General features: G+C 38.9%; 1 protein-coding gene across 4 annotated transcripts in view; it reads right to left on the reverse strand.

Moving 5' to 3' along the window:
• Window positions 1–19,369, reverse strand: part of PDE8B (phosphodiesterase 8B) — a 323,957-nt gene that overhangs the window by 57,954 nt on the left and 246,634 nt on the right. For all 4 annotated transcript variants that reach the window (XM_075591122.1, XM_075591112.1, XM_075591105.1 and 1 more), the window contains exons 6-10: window positions 16,864–16,952; window positions 13,902–13,980; window positions 5,059–5,199; window positions 2,670–2,758; window positions 825–885 (exon numbers count right to left, since the gene is read on the reverse strand). In XM_075591122.1, coding sequence (XP_075447237.1) covers window positions 825–885; window positions 2,670–2,758; window positions 5,059–5,199; window positions 13,902–13,980; window positions 16,864–16,952 — 459 coding nt within the window. The remainder of the gene's footprint in view (window positions 1–824; window positions 886–2,669; window positions 2,759–5,058; window positions 5,200–13,901; window positions 13,981–16,863; window positions 16,953–19,369) is intronic.

Consider the following 19,369-nt stretch of genomic DNA (forward strand, 5'->3'; position numbering starts at 1 on the left):
AGGTAGGGTCACACACATTTATTTAACACTATCTGGTCAAGAAAAAAAGGACTTCAATGTACACTCATAAAATACAGTATATCACCTTGTCTTGGGACAGATTCTAATAAAGGACTACATCTTTGACTTTAGATTGAATATTCCTGCAGTGAAGAGCTGTAACATGCTCACTGTTTTACTGTGCCCTTAGTACAGGTATTTTGCAGTGATCTTTCTGTCATGTCTTATATACAGTTCAATGCTATCAGATGATAAGGTTGATGCAGGAAAATTGCAGATAGCTAGCATCAAACTCGCATGACTCGTCTCTTTAAAGCCCACATTTTTCAACCTGGAGCATTAACTAAGGTATTATAGGTGATAAAACAATGCGTCTAAGTGGTTAAGTGGTTTTCTAGAAGACGTCAAACATGTCGTGTTCCTATACTGCTGTATAGCTGTAACATTCAACTAATTGGCAGAACATGACATCTATTCTTACCTCCAATATTGTCTGGGAGGGTAAAAACGCCACAGAGATTTGACCATGCAGATGTTTTGATACAAATTGTTATACATGGTATAAATTGGCGGAGTTGCTGCGTATTGGGGATCGCGGTGAGGTAAGACCAGGGTAAGGAGTGCTCCTCACAATCCCCTAAATAAATGTTATTTTGAGGGTGGGCAGGTTGCTGCATTAAAGGCCCACTCACTGTGACGGGGGAAACGTATTCAATAAACAAGAAGTTGCAGCAAAGCCCAAGAAAGTATTCTTAACCTGTCAAAAATTAACAATGACCACAAGATGAAAGTAATCAAATGATTGCAGTGGGTCTCAGCAGTACCTGTTTGTTGTTGTCATTGGCACTGCACAGCTTCTTCATGGACACAAAATGTCTAATTTTCCTACAGTAGTAACATGAAGAAAGTAGTGGTTCAATTAGTCATTAAGTGATTATTAGTCATCAAAATAAAATGTATGACACACATATAATTTAATGTCCTAATTATAAGACAAAAATGTTCATAATAAGAGGCAACGAGGAATGTATTTTTTTTTTTTTTTTTAACAATGTACTGTATATGTGCTAAATCAGAGGTCCATAAACTCCTATGACAAATATTACCACATACACCATGAGAATAAATAGTCGCAATAATTTTTTTCTCCCCAGGAGAATTATCCACAAGTGGCAGTTGACATGGAAACAGGAAACTTCCCCTCCACATAACCTTCCTGTAGTATATAGGTTGCCTTGGTATGATGTCTGAACTTATATCAGGCACACCGAAAGTTTGCCGGTGGGCCAGGATCCCTGTGTTTCCAGATACCCTGGAATGACTTAGTGTTGCTTACGCTAATATGTTTAGAAAGACAGAGAAGTAGCAAAAACAGTAACTGAGTTAAGGACAGGGATGTGTGGTAGCTGCTTTATACATAAAAATAACTAATTTGATGCCTATTTTTTAAGGTGCAGTAACATGTAGTGGGACTTTAATGTATATATTTTATTTGGCAGATAGTAATTAGTTGATCTGTCTTAAATGGAGCACCCATGCTTGCTTCGCAACAGGCAAATCAGCATCTGATGCTATAATAAATATATGATCAAGTAAGGAATAAACAAGATTAATAGCTAGGTATTTTAGTGCACCCAAATCATTTATCAAGAATTATCCAGGAAACTATGGGGGATTTTATCAGTCTCCTGTGGTTCCAACTGGGAGTGGGGGGGAAATGAAGGTAAATTATCAATGAAATATATTCCCATTGAAATCAATTAGGTTTATTTCCTTTGATTAATCTGGTTCAGTATTTGTACACCAGTTTTGCAGCTGAGAGACATTGATAAATGATCTTCTCTTTTATTTTGTCCTCTTTTCCATCACAGAAAATACATGTAGTGAGTTCAGCCAAACAAATTACTGTAGTTAATAGAAAATTAATACTTCCACCCAACTTATTGGATGTAGAATAATTCTCTCGCAGTTACAAATAAACCCCATAAATATACGAACATGATTATGTAAGATAATTAGAAATGAATAAAATGTAAATGTCTTCACCTCAAATGACATGTGTGCCGCGTATTGCAAAATGGTAATGTATGGCTTCTGCTACAATGTGTGTGTGTGTTTTATCTGTGGCAAGAAAGGGTTGAACCAGCAGTGCCACCTACTCAGCCACTTTCAGATAAGAAGCTGAACAGCTGACAGCCGAATTCCATCTGAACAACAATCTTAAGAGCTTCCCTGAGATATTGCAACTGTGGGTGTGTGACAATGGTCAATGTGCCCTCGGCCCAACTACCAAACAGTGAATTCTTTCTTATTTGTAGAGCGGACTGATTGATCACAAGTAACAGGCATGTAAGATGTCACAGTGTGATGGTTTGAAGGTCTACAGACTTTTTTCTTAACAATTCTTTTAAATAATAATATAATCTTTTTTTTTAAACACGTTGCCCTATTACTTCATACAGTAGAAACCTACATAAAGCTTTTAAAAATTATTTCTAAAAAGCTTTGCCCCAATAGAAGGGTGCTTTCCTGGTTCCTACACACAAGCACTACTTTGTTACCTCTGCCAATACTACTGCTCAGAAAGTATTCAGGTCGGACAGTGACAAATATGGTAGGAGGCCCACAATGCATTGGGTTAGTAGCGCACGTCAATTTCTTGTACTCACCCTCCTTGGCCAATGACTGGGGTTACTTTTACATGTTGCTGGATGCTGTCTCCTGATTTTCTTCTTGCATAGTAAATCCCTTGCCATTCCTATGTCAGATAAAGTAAATGAAAGAAAAAAGGTTACATGTACGCTGTACCCTAGGAATAATATTTCAAGTAGCTGCTTCAGCTGGCCATGGGACAGTGAGTAGACAATATCCAGGACACCACAATAGAACTGGAAAGTTTTGTAAACATGTTGTGTGCAGAAATATCACAGGAGTTCAGTGTTTTAGTCCTAAAACAAGCACTGTATCTTTTCCTCTGTCTAGATCAGTGGTAGGTGACACGATATACTTCATACGGCACATTACATATATATATATATATATATATATACACATATACATATCTGCATTGATTTGGTTATACCTTGACGTTGGTATGCAGGCTTATGACGCTTTGGCCAAAGGGTTTAACTAAATAACCAAGTAATTATTATTATTAAAGTTTTTTAACTTTATACTTATTACCATATATTGTTTGTCAATTGGATGTAGCATTGGGCACCCCTGTCTTTTATTATATATATATATATCTATATATATATATATCTATATATATATAGATATATATATATATATATATAGATATATATATATATATATACATATATATACACATATATATATACATATATATATATATATATATATATATATATATATATATATATATATACATATACATATATATACATATACACATATATATATCACAATATTACCTGTAGACAATGAAGAGACAGCACTCAAGGTAAGTGAAAAAACGTGTATTAATAATATAGATACATAGATCCAACGTTTCGGTCCCGTAGCGGGACCTCCTCAGTTGGATCTATGTATCTATATTATTAATACACATTTTTTTTCACTTACATTGAGTGCTGTCTCTTCATTGCCTACAGGTAATATTGCAATGTTTTATCTTTCATGGGATATGCACCACTTCTAAATTGATTACAGGTGCGCCAACTGCCGCATTGACTAATAATTGACATAATAATAGTAATAATAATAATAGCATGTTCAATGTAACAAACTATCTGAAAAATTATATAGTCTTGTTAATGTATTGTAACTAAATCTCTTCCAAAGTAACACTAAGACGATGAAGTTTGTATAAGCGATGTAACATGCTTGTACAATCTTCTGAAACAGGTACAGTCAGGCAGCAATCCATTTACATGCAAAGTACCACGAGGGCATATTGAGATGTGGCTTTAAAAGTGAGCAAAATCTTAAACACATTGGGAGCTGTATACTGAGATTATGTTTGCAATTATTATGTGCATCAAAATGTTTGTTTTTAAAAGATAGCATAAACAGTGCATTGTATTGTATATATGTTGCTCGTTATCTGACCATACATAAGACCTGTAGTGTGACACATTGCATCATTTCGAGGACCTGATTGATACAATTTTAATTAAAACAGAATTAGTCGTATTTTTATTTATAACTAGTATTAGTAAATCTAAATTATTAGTGTAATATTCATTATAATAGCCATACTGTGGAAATAATACATTTTGTTAACCTATATTTTGAAACATCAGTGATGCATGAAATATATTTTTGGTTAATACATAGCAGCTAACTTGATTACAGACGTCCTTTTTTATGCCAGGTTCAATTTAGTGGACTATTTCAATGCACAGATACAATTTTGTTTAGTACATTCATGTGCCTAGTGTGTCCCATTTGTGTGTGCCAAAATATTTGACTAAAAACATTTTTGATCCTTAAAGAGGTGATCTATGCCGCATTTTTCTTCTTCGTTTTTTTAGCATAGGATTAAAGCAGGGGCCCCCGGAGCTGACCCGTATTAATTTCAGCTCTGGGGACCCCCTGCTTCCATAGATACTTACTTCCAAAGGGTGTCCTGGTAACCAATCCAGGGTTCACATTAAGGCTGCATTTCAAAGCTCCCGGGCCTGCGGGCCAATAGGAAGCCGTGATGTCACCAAGTGTGGCTTCCTATTGGTCCATCTGACGATGGAGCGGAAAACAGCAAAAAAAAAACTACCGGAAGGTTTGTATCTCTGGAAGCAGGGGTCCCGGGAGCTGAAATTACCGGGGTTCAGCTGCAGAGAGAGACCGCCTGCATCAAACATGCATTAAAATAAAAATGGCTTGGTTTGCTCCTTTAAGGCGCACATTGAAAAAAAAAAAGGTTAGTACATAAACGTACAAAAGAAGAATATAATTTATGATTTTTGTACATCAATTTTATGCCAAAAATGCCATTTGCGACACTTGCCCAATTGTGTTTGCAATAGTAGAAGCCACAATTCACTAAGGTGCAGTACATATGCTTTGTGAAATGTAATTATGCAATGCACGTACCTTTCCCTTTTTGATACACATGTTGATGCTGTCCAACAGATCAGCACGGTTTTTGTCACTTTTTGGCAATTCGGTCATCTCCTTCCCAATGAGTTCTTCCTTGTGATATCCCATCATCCGTTCAAAGGCTGGATTAACATACTGACAAGTTACAAGTACTTAGAACTTTTGTATTTAATAAACGTTGCTCAAAAAGGAAGTATACATTGTGTCAATTCAGGATACACTGTCATATATGTAATATTTCATTTTTTTGCAGACATGGTTATAAAAATAAGCAGTGACACATGGCAACAAGGGGTTCTAAATACGAATGAAAACAATCAAAAGTTGCGTCTTACTCAACTTTAAAAGACAAAGCTATACTGTATATAGTAAGACTTGCAACATGGGGGGGGGGAGTTCACTAAACTCTGTTAGGCCACTTAACGCAACACTAACCTAAATTAATGTCACGTTAACGGTAATGCTGAATCCACAAAGGGAAATAATATATTGTTGATCCATGTTTTCTCCCATAGAGAGCATATGGGCTTATTCACTGAACTTCGATAAGTTCAGTGCATTGCCTAGCGATTTAGCATTTTCTTACCGCACTATAAAAAATGTGTGTAAAAACGGTATTTACTAAGAAATATCATAAGTTCGGTAAAAAAGTGCAACATCGCACTACTTGTTTTTTTCCAAGTTTATCGCACTCAAACTGTTTGTATAAACTGCAGCCTGGAAGAGCTGCACGGAGAGAGCTGCATCTCGTGCATGGCTCTTACAGGCGATCCTTTTTTTTTTACTTAAATTTTTATTAAACATTTTTTTTTCATACAAAAGAAAAATTAACAAAACATATAACATATAAAAGGGGGGATAGGGGAGGGGGGGAAGGGATAGCATTTGTAAAAATATAGCATTGTACACAGCAATTTAACTGTCACATATATCACTCTGTTCCAAGTATTCTAATCTATGTATGGGGATATACCTGCATGGCGAAACCAGTTTTAATGTTAATTTTATTAACAGAGTACAGATCAGGGGGACTCCTGAGCTAAACCGCATTAATTTGAGCCTCGGGGACCCCCTGCTTCATGAGTTAAAGGCCCCGGTATGTGGTGCCAGTATCTCACGTGCGTTTAAATCTCCCGGTCACATGACTGGGAGATTTAAACATTGCGGGGATACCGGCACCCCCATACTGGGGGCTGTAACTCAGGAAGTAGGGTGCCCCCAGGCTGAAATTAATGCGGTTCAGCTCAAGAGACCTGTTAGAATACAAATATTATTAAGATATAATTTTAAAAAAAACTTCATTACCGTATCGGCTAGCTGCTAAGGTAATGAAGCTGCTTTAATGTGAATTTTAATACTAGAGTACAGAAGCAGGGGATCTCCTAGGCTGAATCGCATTCATTTTAGTTCCGTGGACACCCTGCTTCCCGAGTTACAGGCCCTGGTATGGGGGTTCAGGTATCCCGCAATGTTTACATCTTACGCGTCACGGCCCACGTGACCGGGAGATTTAAATACTGTAGGGGGATACCGGCACCCCATAACAGGGACTGTAACTCAAGAAACAGGGGGTAACCGAGGCTGAAATTAATGCAGTTCAGCTCAGGAGACCCCTGCTCCCATACGCTATTATTAAAATTCACATTAAAGCAGCTTCATTACCACAGCGGCTAGTCACAGTAGCTGGTTTATTGGGGGCACAGGGGGAGGGTGAATGGGGGTATTTGACCCATGGTGGGTGGTTAGGCCAAAAGGAAGTTTGCGGGAGGAGTTAACCTCTTCATTACCATAGCTGAGGCAACCGCTATGGTAATGATGGAGTTAACCCCTCCCATCCCGAGAGGCCTAACCAACCACTCTGGGCCAAGTACCCCCATTCACCCATCCCATGTACCCCCAATAAACATTAAAATACCTACTAGAGTACCTACCAATAAACAACCCCCTACTATGCACCCCCTCTACCTCCAACAACCTCCCCGCCATACCCCCAACACAAACAGTACAGTAATGGGCAAAATTCCTATTATTCTGATTTGGATAATAGCACATTTGCCCATTCAAAATAAAACATTAGCCAGTTAGCATAACGGTAATTAAAGTTGCACTTACCCCAACCAGGATGAAGGCCGTCCTTGTCTTCCTCCTCATCCTCCGTTGGCAATAACATTACAATAATAAAAAAAAAACTACTGCCCGCTAACCCCTTAATAACCTTAGTGGTTAGTAACCGCTATAGTAATTAAGGGGTTAACCTCACGTCCCCCACTACCTATCTGGGAGGCCTAACCACCCTCTCCAAGGCAACTATCCCCGCCACCCATTGATTGTCACAGTGGTAAACCACGCCCCCAATATGGGCATGGATTGCCACAATGACAATGAATGGGCAAGCTAAAAAAACAGCCACCAAAGAAAACACATTACAGTTAAATAAAACAAGCATTTGACAATAAAGCCATTGATTGGCACAGTGGTAAACCATGTCCATAATATGAGCATGGTTTGACACTGTGGCAATAAATGGGCAAGCTACAAATAAAAAAACAAGCACCAAATAAAATACATTACATTTCAATGTAAAAAAAATTGCCAATAAACCAATTGATTGGGGCTGTGGTACACCATGTGCATAATATGAGCATGGTTTGCCACTATGGCAGCCAAGGGCAACCTAAAAGAAAATAAGCACCAAAAATAAAATAAGTAACAATTAAATAAAAACAAGCATTTATAAAAAGAAATTAAAATGCATTTCTTGTCACTGTGCTTATTTATACCCAGAAAGGGGCATAGATAAACATACTGTATTGGCAGTCAATGGGCACACAATTAAATAACATACAATCCATGTGTTTCTTACCTTTGATGTCTTCACCCTTGTCCTACGTGAGCACCATCTCTTCACCCTCAATGCAATGCTCCTCAAACAGCTGATGCAAAGAAGTCCATGATCATATGTTGATTGAAGAGACGTCTTCGGTGAGTTCTTCCTTCTTTTCTTCAGTCTTCTCTACTTTCTTTGTACTCCTATGGGGTGGATGTTGTCCCGTCGTTTTCTTGACATCAAATGAGATGGGACAGCCCTATATAAGGCCTGTGATGTCACATTTGAGTGTCAAATGGTACAACCGCGATCCGATTTGCTGGTGTACCATGTGACTGGGTCCATTTTTTCTTTAAAGGATGTGACATCTTCAAAAGGGGAGGGAAGCCAGCAAATCAGGAAGGATGTGCTTCACTCCCTTTAAGATGACATCACCAGAAAAAAAAGGCTGACATCACATGGTACTCCAACCAATCGGATTGGGAGATATACCATGTGAGGCATCACATGGTAAACCCACAATCCGATTTGTTGGAGTACCATGTGACAGCCTCCATTTTTTTTAAAGGATGTGATGTCCCTCCCTCTAAAATGACATCACATCCTTAAATAATGGAAGCTGTCACATGGTACTCCAACCAATCAGATGCCTCATATGGTATATCTCCCAATCCGATTGGTTGGATTACCATGTGATGGCAGCCATTTTTTTCTGATGACATCATCTTAAAGGGAGGGAAGCATATCCTTCCTGATTGGCAGGCTTCCCTCCCTTTAAAATAATGGACCCAGTCACATGGTACACCAGCCTATCAGATTGGAGGTGTACCATTTGACACGCAAATGTGACGTCACAGACCTCATATAAGGCCTGTCCCATCTCATTTGATGCCAAGAAGATGACGGGACAACATCCCCCTCAAGAGAAGACTGATGAAAAGAAGGAAGAACTCACCAGAGATGTCTAGTCAATCAAAATATGATCATGGACTTCTTCGCATCGGCTATTTGAGGAGCATTGCATCGAGGGTGAAGAGATGGTGCTCGCGTAGAACAAGGGTAAAGACATCAAAGGTAAGAAACACATGGATTGTATGTTATTTAATTGTGTATTTCTTTTGGATGCCCATTGACTGCCAATGTGTTTATCTATGCCCCTTTCTGGATATAAATAAGTACAGTGACAAGCAATGCATTTTTTTTCAAATGCTTGTTTTTATTTAATTGTTATGTATTGTATTTTTGATGCTTATTTTTTTTAGGTTGCCCATTCACTGCCATATGTCAGAAAACCATGCTCATATTATGGGCATGGTGTTCCACGGTGCCAATCAATTAGCTTATTGGCATTTTATTTTTTTATTTGAAACGTAATGTATTTTATTTGGTGCTTGTTTTTTTATTTGTAGCTTGCCTATTCATTGCCATAGTGGCAAACCATGCTCATATTATGGGCATGGTTTTACCACTGTGCCAATCAATGGCTTTATTGTCAAATGCTTGGTTTTATTTAAATGTAATGTGTAACTTTGTGGCTGTTTTTTTTTTTTTTTAGCTTGCCCATTCATTGTCATTGTGGCAATCCATGCCCATATTGGGGGTATGGTTTACCACTGTGACAATCAATGTGTAGCAGGGGAGGGATGGGGGTAGTTACCCCGGAAGGGTGGTTAGGCCTCCTGGGTGGGTATCAGGGGGGATTAATCCCTTAGTTACTATAGCGGTTACTAACCGCTAAAATGATTAGGTGTTAGTGGCCAGTCGTTTGTTGTTTATTTTAAGGTTGCTGCCCATGGAGGACGAGGATGGCCTTCATCCTGGCAGGGGTAAGTGCAACTTTAATTACCTTTATGCTGGTTGGGTAATGTTTTATTTTTAATGGGTAAATGAGCTATAATCCAGATCTGGATACTAGGAATTTTGCCCATTACTGTACTGTAAGTGTTGGGGTGTGTGGGGGGAGGTATTTTTTTCTTTGTATTGCACTGTAATGTTTTTTTGAACGATGAAAATTGCTATTAGCCATCTTTGGTTAATAACACTTTTACCCATTCCGGTGTAGTGTTGTTGGTACAGGGGGTGGGTGAAGGTAGTAGTTGCCCCAGAATGATGTTAAGGCCTTGTGGGAGCATAGCGCGAGGGGTTAACCCATTTATTACCTTAGCGGTTGTAACCGCTAAGGTAATTAAGGGGTTAACTTCTACTGCCACCCTCCTGCAAGGCCTAAACACCTACCCTAGGGCAACTGGAAGCTTCATCCACCCCCCTGTACCAGCAATAAATGCAGTTCCTGTTATTTAACCCTTTCATAACCTTAGTGGTTAGCCGCTAAGGTAATGAAACTCGCTGTAATTTGAGTTTTACTGCACTGGATTGATACCGGAGGCCCACAGGGACTTCCGGATCTTCGGGGGTTCCTGGGAGTCTTCATGGGGTCCCTGCGGGCCTCCAGTATCAATCTTATGCAGTAAAACAAAAAGAACCTCCTTTTATGCATATTGCAATTCTTTTAGCACCAGCCTTTAGCTGGCGAGAAAAGATTGTACGTTTTTATAGTACTATATGCACATCAAAGTTTAGTTAATAGCAGTTTCTGGCAAAAAATGCGATTTCGGCCATTTTTTTGGCTTACCACACAGATTGGCTAAACCAAACCATTATAGTACTATAAAAAGCTGTTTTAGTGCGATATTGCCCTGTTATCGGAGCTTTGTGAATAGCTATATAGGCAATATCGCACTTTAAGGGCATTTATAGTGCTAAAAGTCACTTATTGAAGTTTAGTGAATAACCCCCATATTGTTAATTAAAACAACCATTAGTGATAATGAGATGTAAATCATATGAAAAGAGTGCATTATCATACCATCCCCTATTCACTAAACGAAATGAAGGAAAATTAATATTACGCTATGTAAGTCATGGCTATACCTAGGTTTACACCCATCCACGCCCTGATATAGTGCTTTTGTAGTGTCTGAATGGGGTGTAACACCACTGTTCGGTATGATTTAAATAACAAAGCGTAATTTCCCTCTCCTCTCTTTCTCCAGTAACGCCAAGATATACCTAACATCAGGCTATTTACCATTAACACTGCAATTACGTGACTTTAAACCTATCGTAATGAGCTAAATTACAGCTATTATTTTTGTATATATATATATACCAAAACTATATATATAGTTAGTTTAGCGAATCCATATAAACTCAGGGAAAATAACGTCCGTTCCAATTTTAGGCGTCCCCTGATTTAACGGAGTTTAGTGGATCTCCCACGAAAAGAGCTGCCTGGCTTTATTACCTACCAAAACAGTGGAATCGGTGCCTTCTTAAAGACTGCCGAAAAAATATACTTTAGAGTACAATACTTGTAAGCTAAAAGTATTCTTGGGTTTCTAGCATACATACGTAATGATATATATGTTATGTTATGAAGCTACGATAAACATTATAGATAATGCAATGTGCTTTCACCTGATTGCAGAGTGTTATGTGCACTGCCCACAAGTGGCTTTTAAACATTTTGAAAGTGTATTTTACATTTATTAAATAACTGCTACTGCCGTTGTTTAGGTGTTATGTGGCGGGTATTAATGTTTCTAATCATACTGTATGTCAGAATAAAAGCAATGTATTGAGAGAGGGGAAAACAGAGAGAAAAATACAATTGTACGCCTTTGTTATGGGAACATAAATATTATTTGAAAGGCTGATCATTCAATGGAGCATAACTGGCATTCATCAGAGTAGTTCTGGCCACAATAGCATGAAGGGACACAAAACCAATTACAGAATGACAACAATACGAGCAGGCTAGACAGCAAAATGCAGAGAATGTCAGAGAAAATCTAATTCATTATATGGTACTTTATTTGAAAGCACAAAGGTGAGAAAATGTTTTCTATGGAAACAATGATTAGGTAACAGGTGAAAAGTAGCACATGCTGTAGTTCTGAGGAAAAAGCATTTCCCTTTTGCACGACCAAGGTCAGACTAACCCATGAACTAAGAATGAGCAGCTATAATGAAAGGTGTCGCTCTGTACAATATTAATGGGTGATATAAAAACAGGGTTTGGGTAACTGTAAGGGAGGCTAATAGGATATGGGTGACTAGGTGATGTCCACTAGAATCACTGAGCAGTGTTTAACAACAGTAAATCAGACTGAAATTAAAGGTGAATTCTTACAGACTTGTGAACCAATTCTATAACTAACGATGAGAGCAAACCCAATACAAGCTTTTAAACTGCCGCAAATTTAAGAAAATCAAGAAACACTTGGACTGTCAATAAGAAGGGCTTGGGGGAAAGGGAGGGTTTTTTTTTTTAGACATCTTATTGCAGACAATAAATTATTTATGTACTGGAAAACTAGACTAGGGATGAGAAAGTTCAATCCCACACGAATGTCTGAGACCCACACGAATGTCTGAGACCCACACAAAATTTAGCCCACAGCTAAAAAATATTTTTTAAAAACCTTGTTTTTGTTGGCCACTTAACTCGGATCAGCATTTCACTCTTCCTATAAAACCATCCCTCCCTTCCCCAGCCGCCATTTTGTATCAACACCAGTAGAATAAGGGTGAGTCAGAGTGTGTGCTGCAGCTGGCACAGAACCAAAGAGATGGGTATGGAGAGACACAGAGGGCAGAGAGATGGACACAAAGGGGTAGAGAGAAAGGTATTAAGTGTAACTATATTTAATTCGTTTTTAATTAATTATATATAATTATATAATACTGGATTGGTATAGGACAGTACATTAATTACTTGTCAGAGACATACCACCCACTGTCTGATGTCTTTGTCAATAAGTTCCAGACTAGTTCCATTTCAGTTTAGTTACACAGGACTCAGTATTATTTCTATTATTTGTATTATTATTGTTTTTAATATAAATTACAATAGGTGACCAGAGAGATACCTGCCCTCAATCTAACCCGTCTCTTATTCTCTCAAAATGTTAATTATCATTATTTGGGTTATATAGTTGGCAAATGGCATAAATATTTACATACGAAGAAAAAAACTGTTCCACATTACACAATTTTATGTTTTTTTCATCAAATTAATATTTTCCCCATAGTCCAAAACCAATTGACGAGTTTTGACAATATCAGTTACATAGTACATAGTTACATAGTAGATGAGGTTGAAAAATGACATGCGTCCATCAAATTCAACCTATGCTAAATTTAAACGACAGATACTTTATCCTATATCCGTACTTACAGTATATTGATCCAGAGGAATGCAAACAAATAACACCAGTGATATATCATCCAATGATATCTCATAAGGGGAAAAATAAATTCCTTCCTGACTCCAAGAATTGGCAATCGGATTACTCCCTGGATCAACATCCGTCACATGTTTACTTATTTGGTATATCGCTATTTACCTTTCCTTTCTAAAAAGATGTCCAACCTTTTCTTGAACATATCTATTGTATCTGCCATCACAGTCTCCATGGGTAATGAATTCCACATTTTAACCGCCCTTACTGTAAATAGCCCTTTCCTTTGTTGCTGGTGAAGTTTCCTTTCCTCCAACCAATCCATTTTATAACGAAAACACGGTGTCAGGTGCACAATACACCTCTAGCTTCAACACATGTATGTTAAGCATCATTTTATGTTCCAAGCCTTCTTCTGTAAATACTATGTTTAGGATGTAGGACTGGTGTAGAAAAAAAGCTTGCTAACGCCATCAATTTATTTCACTATGTAGAATAGCCACTCTCTGCAAATTTAAACACACAAATAGCTTACTCATATGAAATAAAACAGAAAACAAGAGGGATTAGAAAAGATTTATTGACCCACGAACAGACACAGAATTATTAATGTAACAGATTCTCTCCACCGACAATTCATTACGTAAGAAACCCTGATGAAGAACACAGACAGAAAGACAAATTGACTGGAGAAGGTAAGAATAGGACAGACAGATCACAAAACATAAGTACAGTGTATGAGATCTGAGAAATATTGTTATCTCTACCTGTATGACATGGTCTTCACTTGTTATTTCTATGGCTTCTTGACAATGATCTAAGGCTGTAAACATTGAATTACAGGACCTGCAAATAAAAGATAATTAATGGTAATTAATAATTAAACACAAATCCTATAAAATAATTTACAGTAAGTTGATTTTCCAAATGCAATAAAAATATACTTTCATTGCACATACAGATGAGACTTGTGACCTTTGGAAAGCTTTGTACACAATAATATGATCGAAGACTCATGTTTGGACCCATTACCATAACCTGGCTACTTCCCATCTTCTGGCTGTTACATTGGGGAATTATATTGTAGTGACCCTCCCCCATCACCACCACGGCGGCCTCTGGTCCCAAACGCCTCCCACTAGCTCTTAACCCCATTCATTACCTTAGCAGTTAGCCACTAAGATAATGAAGCTGTGCTCTTCTTTTTTATGTGTGGGCACAGTATTGAAGCAGAGGGTCTCCAGAGCTGAGCCTCATTCATTTCAGTTCTGGGCTCCCCTTGCTTCCCGAGGTACAGGCCTCAGTATGGGGTGCTGATATCTTGGGGCTGTTTAAATGTCCCGGTCACGTGGGTCGTAACACAGAGATATTTAAACTAGGGGATACTTGCACACCCTACAAAAGGTTTGACCCTCGGGAAGCAGGGGGTCCCTGGACCTGAAATAAACGGGGTTCAGCTCAGGATACCCTCTGATTCAATACTGTTTACTAAAAATAATAATAAAAATAGCTAGAGCTAGTAAGAGCCATGTCAGGATACTCAGAGAGAGGGACTGATTCTCTCTGCGCAGCACTCACAGACTGGTGCGGCCCGGTAGGATTAACGCTGCGACAGTCCCATTCAGACGCAGGGACCCCCGCTGTGTGTTACTCCTCCTGGGAAATTCACTCTCTGCTGGGCCATGAGAGCCATGAGCCGCGAGGTGGCCGCTCATAGACTGCGCTCCGTCCATTCCAAATTGAGCCCAGACCAAAAGTAAATGACGCTACATCTGTCTGTAAATTTTTGTAGGTCAATATAGTTTTGATATATATTATTTTACCCTGTTGGCACATTGACATGCCTTCCACAACACCAACTTTGCACATATTTAAAAAATATATATATATACATATTTATGACAGGAAAAGTATAGAATTATATGAAATAGAGAAAGCTGGGCACATAATGAACATAAATCACATTTTATTTACTCAAAAAAACAGACTGCTGTTTGGGTCCGACATGGACCTTTATCAGAATTTCACAAACAAGTCATAACCACAATTTATACACCTACAACTATGAACGTAAAGTAAATAAAATGTGATACATGTTCATCATGTGCCCAGCTTTTTCTATTTCATATATACTTTTTTGGGCTGTCTACTGGGACATTCGTCCTTTAGCTGGAGGCCCTGCAATCTCACTGAGAGATGCAGGTCTGTTTCTTTCCTCAATCATTTTTTGGTTGTGTGCTCAATCATATTTTCTATTTTTACCGAATAACAGAATTAAGCATTTCTCAAAGTGTATAGAATAGAGTCAAATATAGCATAGTATAATTATAGAGTGCTGCTGTTGTATTTCTTTATAGCTCCAAGGCATTTATTCAATATGCTGTGAAGTGGCCACCCTTTTAGTTCCATTCATTTGGCCGAATCTGATCTCTTCTCCACCGAATACAGAACTTATTCATTTTTTTTATTGGTTGGATCATGCGATCTTGGCCTAAATGTCTATTTAGTTCAAAGAGATTGTTCTCTTCTGAACCCAAGAACAACTAGTAATCACTACTTTATAGCTTATTTTCAGTATATATTGTCCATAATAGTGTGATTCATCCAATCAATCATTTCAAGATTAATACGCAGATTTTAAACCGAGAGAGACAAAGGAGAATATGTATCAGATCTGTTTGGAGTAGAGGTTAACATCACCTTAACCCACGCGGGGGCTATGTACGAAAGTGAAAAAAAGGTCAAAATCCTGGAAAACAGTCTAAAAATCCTCGCGTGCCCTAGGCAGTCGCCGATCGGCATGTGAAGCTGCTTTTAATGCACTGACTTCTGCGTTTGAGTGCAGCGTGTCAGGTAGCGCTGCTAGCAACGTCAAGGTAATTATATCGCAAAAAGGGGGCGTGTCTACAGCTATGCCCTGCTGCAGAAATACAAAAACACATAGTAAATTAATTAAAGTTCACACCTATTATTAACCTGTTTTTTGGACCGGTAGTGGTTCAATATTCTCCAACGTATTAGATTAGCCACATACAATCATGGCAACAATGACAGGTAATCATTGCATTTATTAGTCTGAACATAGATGAGGGACAAGGGTTAAAATGTGCCGAATAAGCCTGACACCATTTCCACGTATTTAAAAATGCAAAAAAAAAAATAATACTGTATGTAGATCACAGTTCCAGTTCTTTATGTATCCAAGACAAAAAAACAAAACTACATCGAACCACTTTCATTAAATAAGCGCACTGCCTATGTTATGTAACAAAGACTCTGCCTTAGTATGTAGTGTGAACGCGGAATCTGCCTCTAAGCAAATAGCTCCCGGCAAGTTTATTTCACACAGTGGGAAACTGCACAATTTTAAGGTAAAGAGATTTAGTGAATCTCAGCAGGAGCACGTGTCTGGGGTGAGGAGGGAGATTCAAGATGTGGATGTTCACAACTGTATTTATTGTGATCGAGTCTCGTAATATTTTGGGAGTTTATCTATCTAAATAGAAGAAACTTCTGCATCACATTAATGTTCAGTGGCAACTTGGCAATCCTATGCATCAAATGCTCTTTACAATAACCTAGGACCTAGAGACTCTGGTCCTCTCTGAGTTTGGCTGTATTATGGGCAATCTTGCCTAATCACTGTGAGAGGAGCAGCAATGCGATGGTTGGTTGATGCTTTATCTATCGGGCAGAAAACAACCTTTATCTACCTATGTTTTTACATACCGCAGTTTGAATTGTGAACGCACCTCCCCATGTTCTATTTGAATCAGTTCATTATAACAGGCAGTCATACTGTTATTCTCAAGAAATCTCTGCAAATACAAAAAGAAGAAGAAGAAGAAGATCTAAAACACACTTTTGCATTGACTTATTTGCATTGCTTTAAATCTTATTTAACAGAATGGCAGAAAACTATTATCCAATCAATATGTACATATTCATATGCACAGCCATAAGAGCAAAGCTTTTGGTTGTAATTTGCAAAACATTTACATACTGTATTTATTATTCAAGTCACGTGCCAATATCATTTTAAATACATTATAATAATGTTTAATGTTGAAAACAATCAATTACATTTGTATGGTTTATTTGCCTGCATAGTAAAGAAGTGTTCTCTAGCCCTGCAAAACTTGAAATATGTGTTTTCAGCCATACATAAATTATTGATATTACTGTATTATCATTTATTTATCTATATATATTCATAAGATCTTGTGGAGTGGTATAGCCATAGGAATCTTACAGGAGGTGAGTTAGAATAATAATTTGGAATGCAAATCATATATATATATATATATATATATATATATATATATATATATATATATATATATATACACATATACACACACACACACACACACACACACACACACACACACACACACACACACACACACACACACACACACACACACACACACACACACACACACACACACACACACACACACACACACACACCATATGCAAGTAAATAAGTTTTGGTGCTTATCCCATAAAGCAATAACAGACCATACGATACCGGTTGCAACACGACATCAAGGGACAGCACGCAGGTAAGTAAATCATGAATTTTCTATATTTGATATAAGACACAAAAAATTACGTTTCGGTCCCCAGTGGGACCTTTCTCAAGGTGGTGCACCACCTTGAGAAACGTCCCACTGGGGGACCGGAACGTCGCTTTTTGTGTCTTATATCAAATATAGAAAATTCATGATTTACTTACCTGCGTGCTGTCCCTTGATGTCGTGTTGCAACCGGTATCGTATGGTCTCTCTATCTATCTATCTATCTATCTATCTATCTATATATATATATATATATATATATATATATACACATATACATATACATATATATATATATATATATATATATATATATATACATACACACATACACATATATATAAAACAAAGAAGAAAAGAAACGCCAGCTCCATAACATAATACTGCATAGAAAAACATTATTAATATTAATAGAACATAGAGTAGTCACCATGACTTGCACTCACATAGTAGGTTAAAAAAACTTTCGTAAGCTGACGTCAACAGCTGGAGGGCGAATCTGATGAAAGTACACAGGCGATGAATGCCAGAGTTGCTCAGGCTTCTAGCGCAGTGTTTCCCAAACTGTGCGCTGCGGCGCCCTGGTGCGCCGCGGCTTGGCTAGAGGGGCGCCGCGATCAGGGCCGCCAGCAGCGGGAAACAAGGGCTGCTAGCTCATTTAAAAAAAAAAACAAAAACCTCTGAGGGGAAGCAGAGGAGCGGTCACGTGACCGCTCCCATCCAATGGGGCTGCAGCCTGCCCGGCATTGCAACTACAGAGCCACCAAGGTGTGTGTGTGTGTGTGTGTGTGTGTGTGTGTGTGTGTGTGTGTGTGTGTGTGTGTGTGTGTGTGTGTGTGTGTGTGTGTGTGTGTGTGTGTGTGTGTGCAGCACCTAAGCGCTTACTATGTCCCAGGCCGGAGGAACTATAGCCGCGCTGATTACAGATGCAGGGGCTTTGTGCATCTGTTCAGCCCGGCTCAGTGACGCTGAGTGCCCGACGCTGAGAGAGGGAGGCCCGGCGCGCACACTGGAGGAGCAGCACCGGAAGAGAGATGTCTCCCAGCAGCACTGCAGCCTCACACCCCCCCCCCTCCCTCCCCGCAGCACACCGGCCCTCCCTCCCCGCAGCACACCGGCCCTCCCCCCACGTGGCACAGGCCCCCGCAGCACTGACCTCCACCGTGCAGGGACTTAGCCGTTCAGCCATACCCTCCCCCACCCCACCGTATCTGTGTGTATTTATTTGTGTGTGTGTGTGTGTGTATCTGCATCTGTGTGTGTGTATCTGTGTGTATTTATTTATGTGTGTGTGTGTGTGTGTGTGTATTTATTTGTGTGTGTGTGTGTGTATTTATGTGTGTATTTATTTGTATGTGTGTGTGTCTGTGCAGGGAGCTGCCTGCACGGATCTCCTGCCTTTCATCCCTCCCTGAGAGAGAGAGAGTGTGAGAGAGAGAGTGTCTGTCAGAGAGTGAGAGAGGGAGAGTGTCTGTCTGAGAGAGTGAGAATGTCTGTCTGAGAGAGTGAGAATGTCTGTCTGAGAGAGTGAGAGTGTCTGTCTGAGAGAGTGAGAGTGTCTGTCTGAGAGAGTGAGAGTGTCTGTCTGAGAGAGTGAGAGTGTCTGTCTGAGAGAGTGAGAGTGTCTGTCTGAGAGAGTGAGAGTGTCTGTC

This window comes from Ascaphus truei, chromosome 1, assembly GCF_040206685.1.
Source record: "Ascaphus truei isolate aAscTru1 chromosome 1, aAscTru1.hap1, whole genome shotgun sequence".
In the NCBI taxonomy this organism is placed as follows: Eukaryota; Metazoa; Chordata; class Amphibia; order Anura; family Ascaphidae; genus Ascaphus; species Ascaphus truei.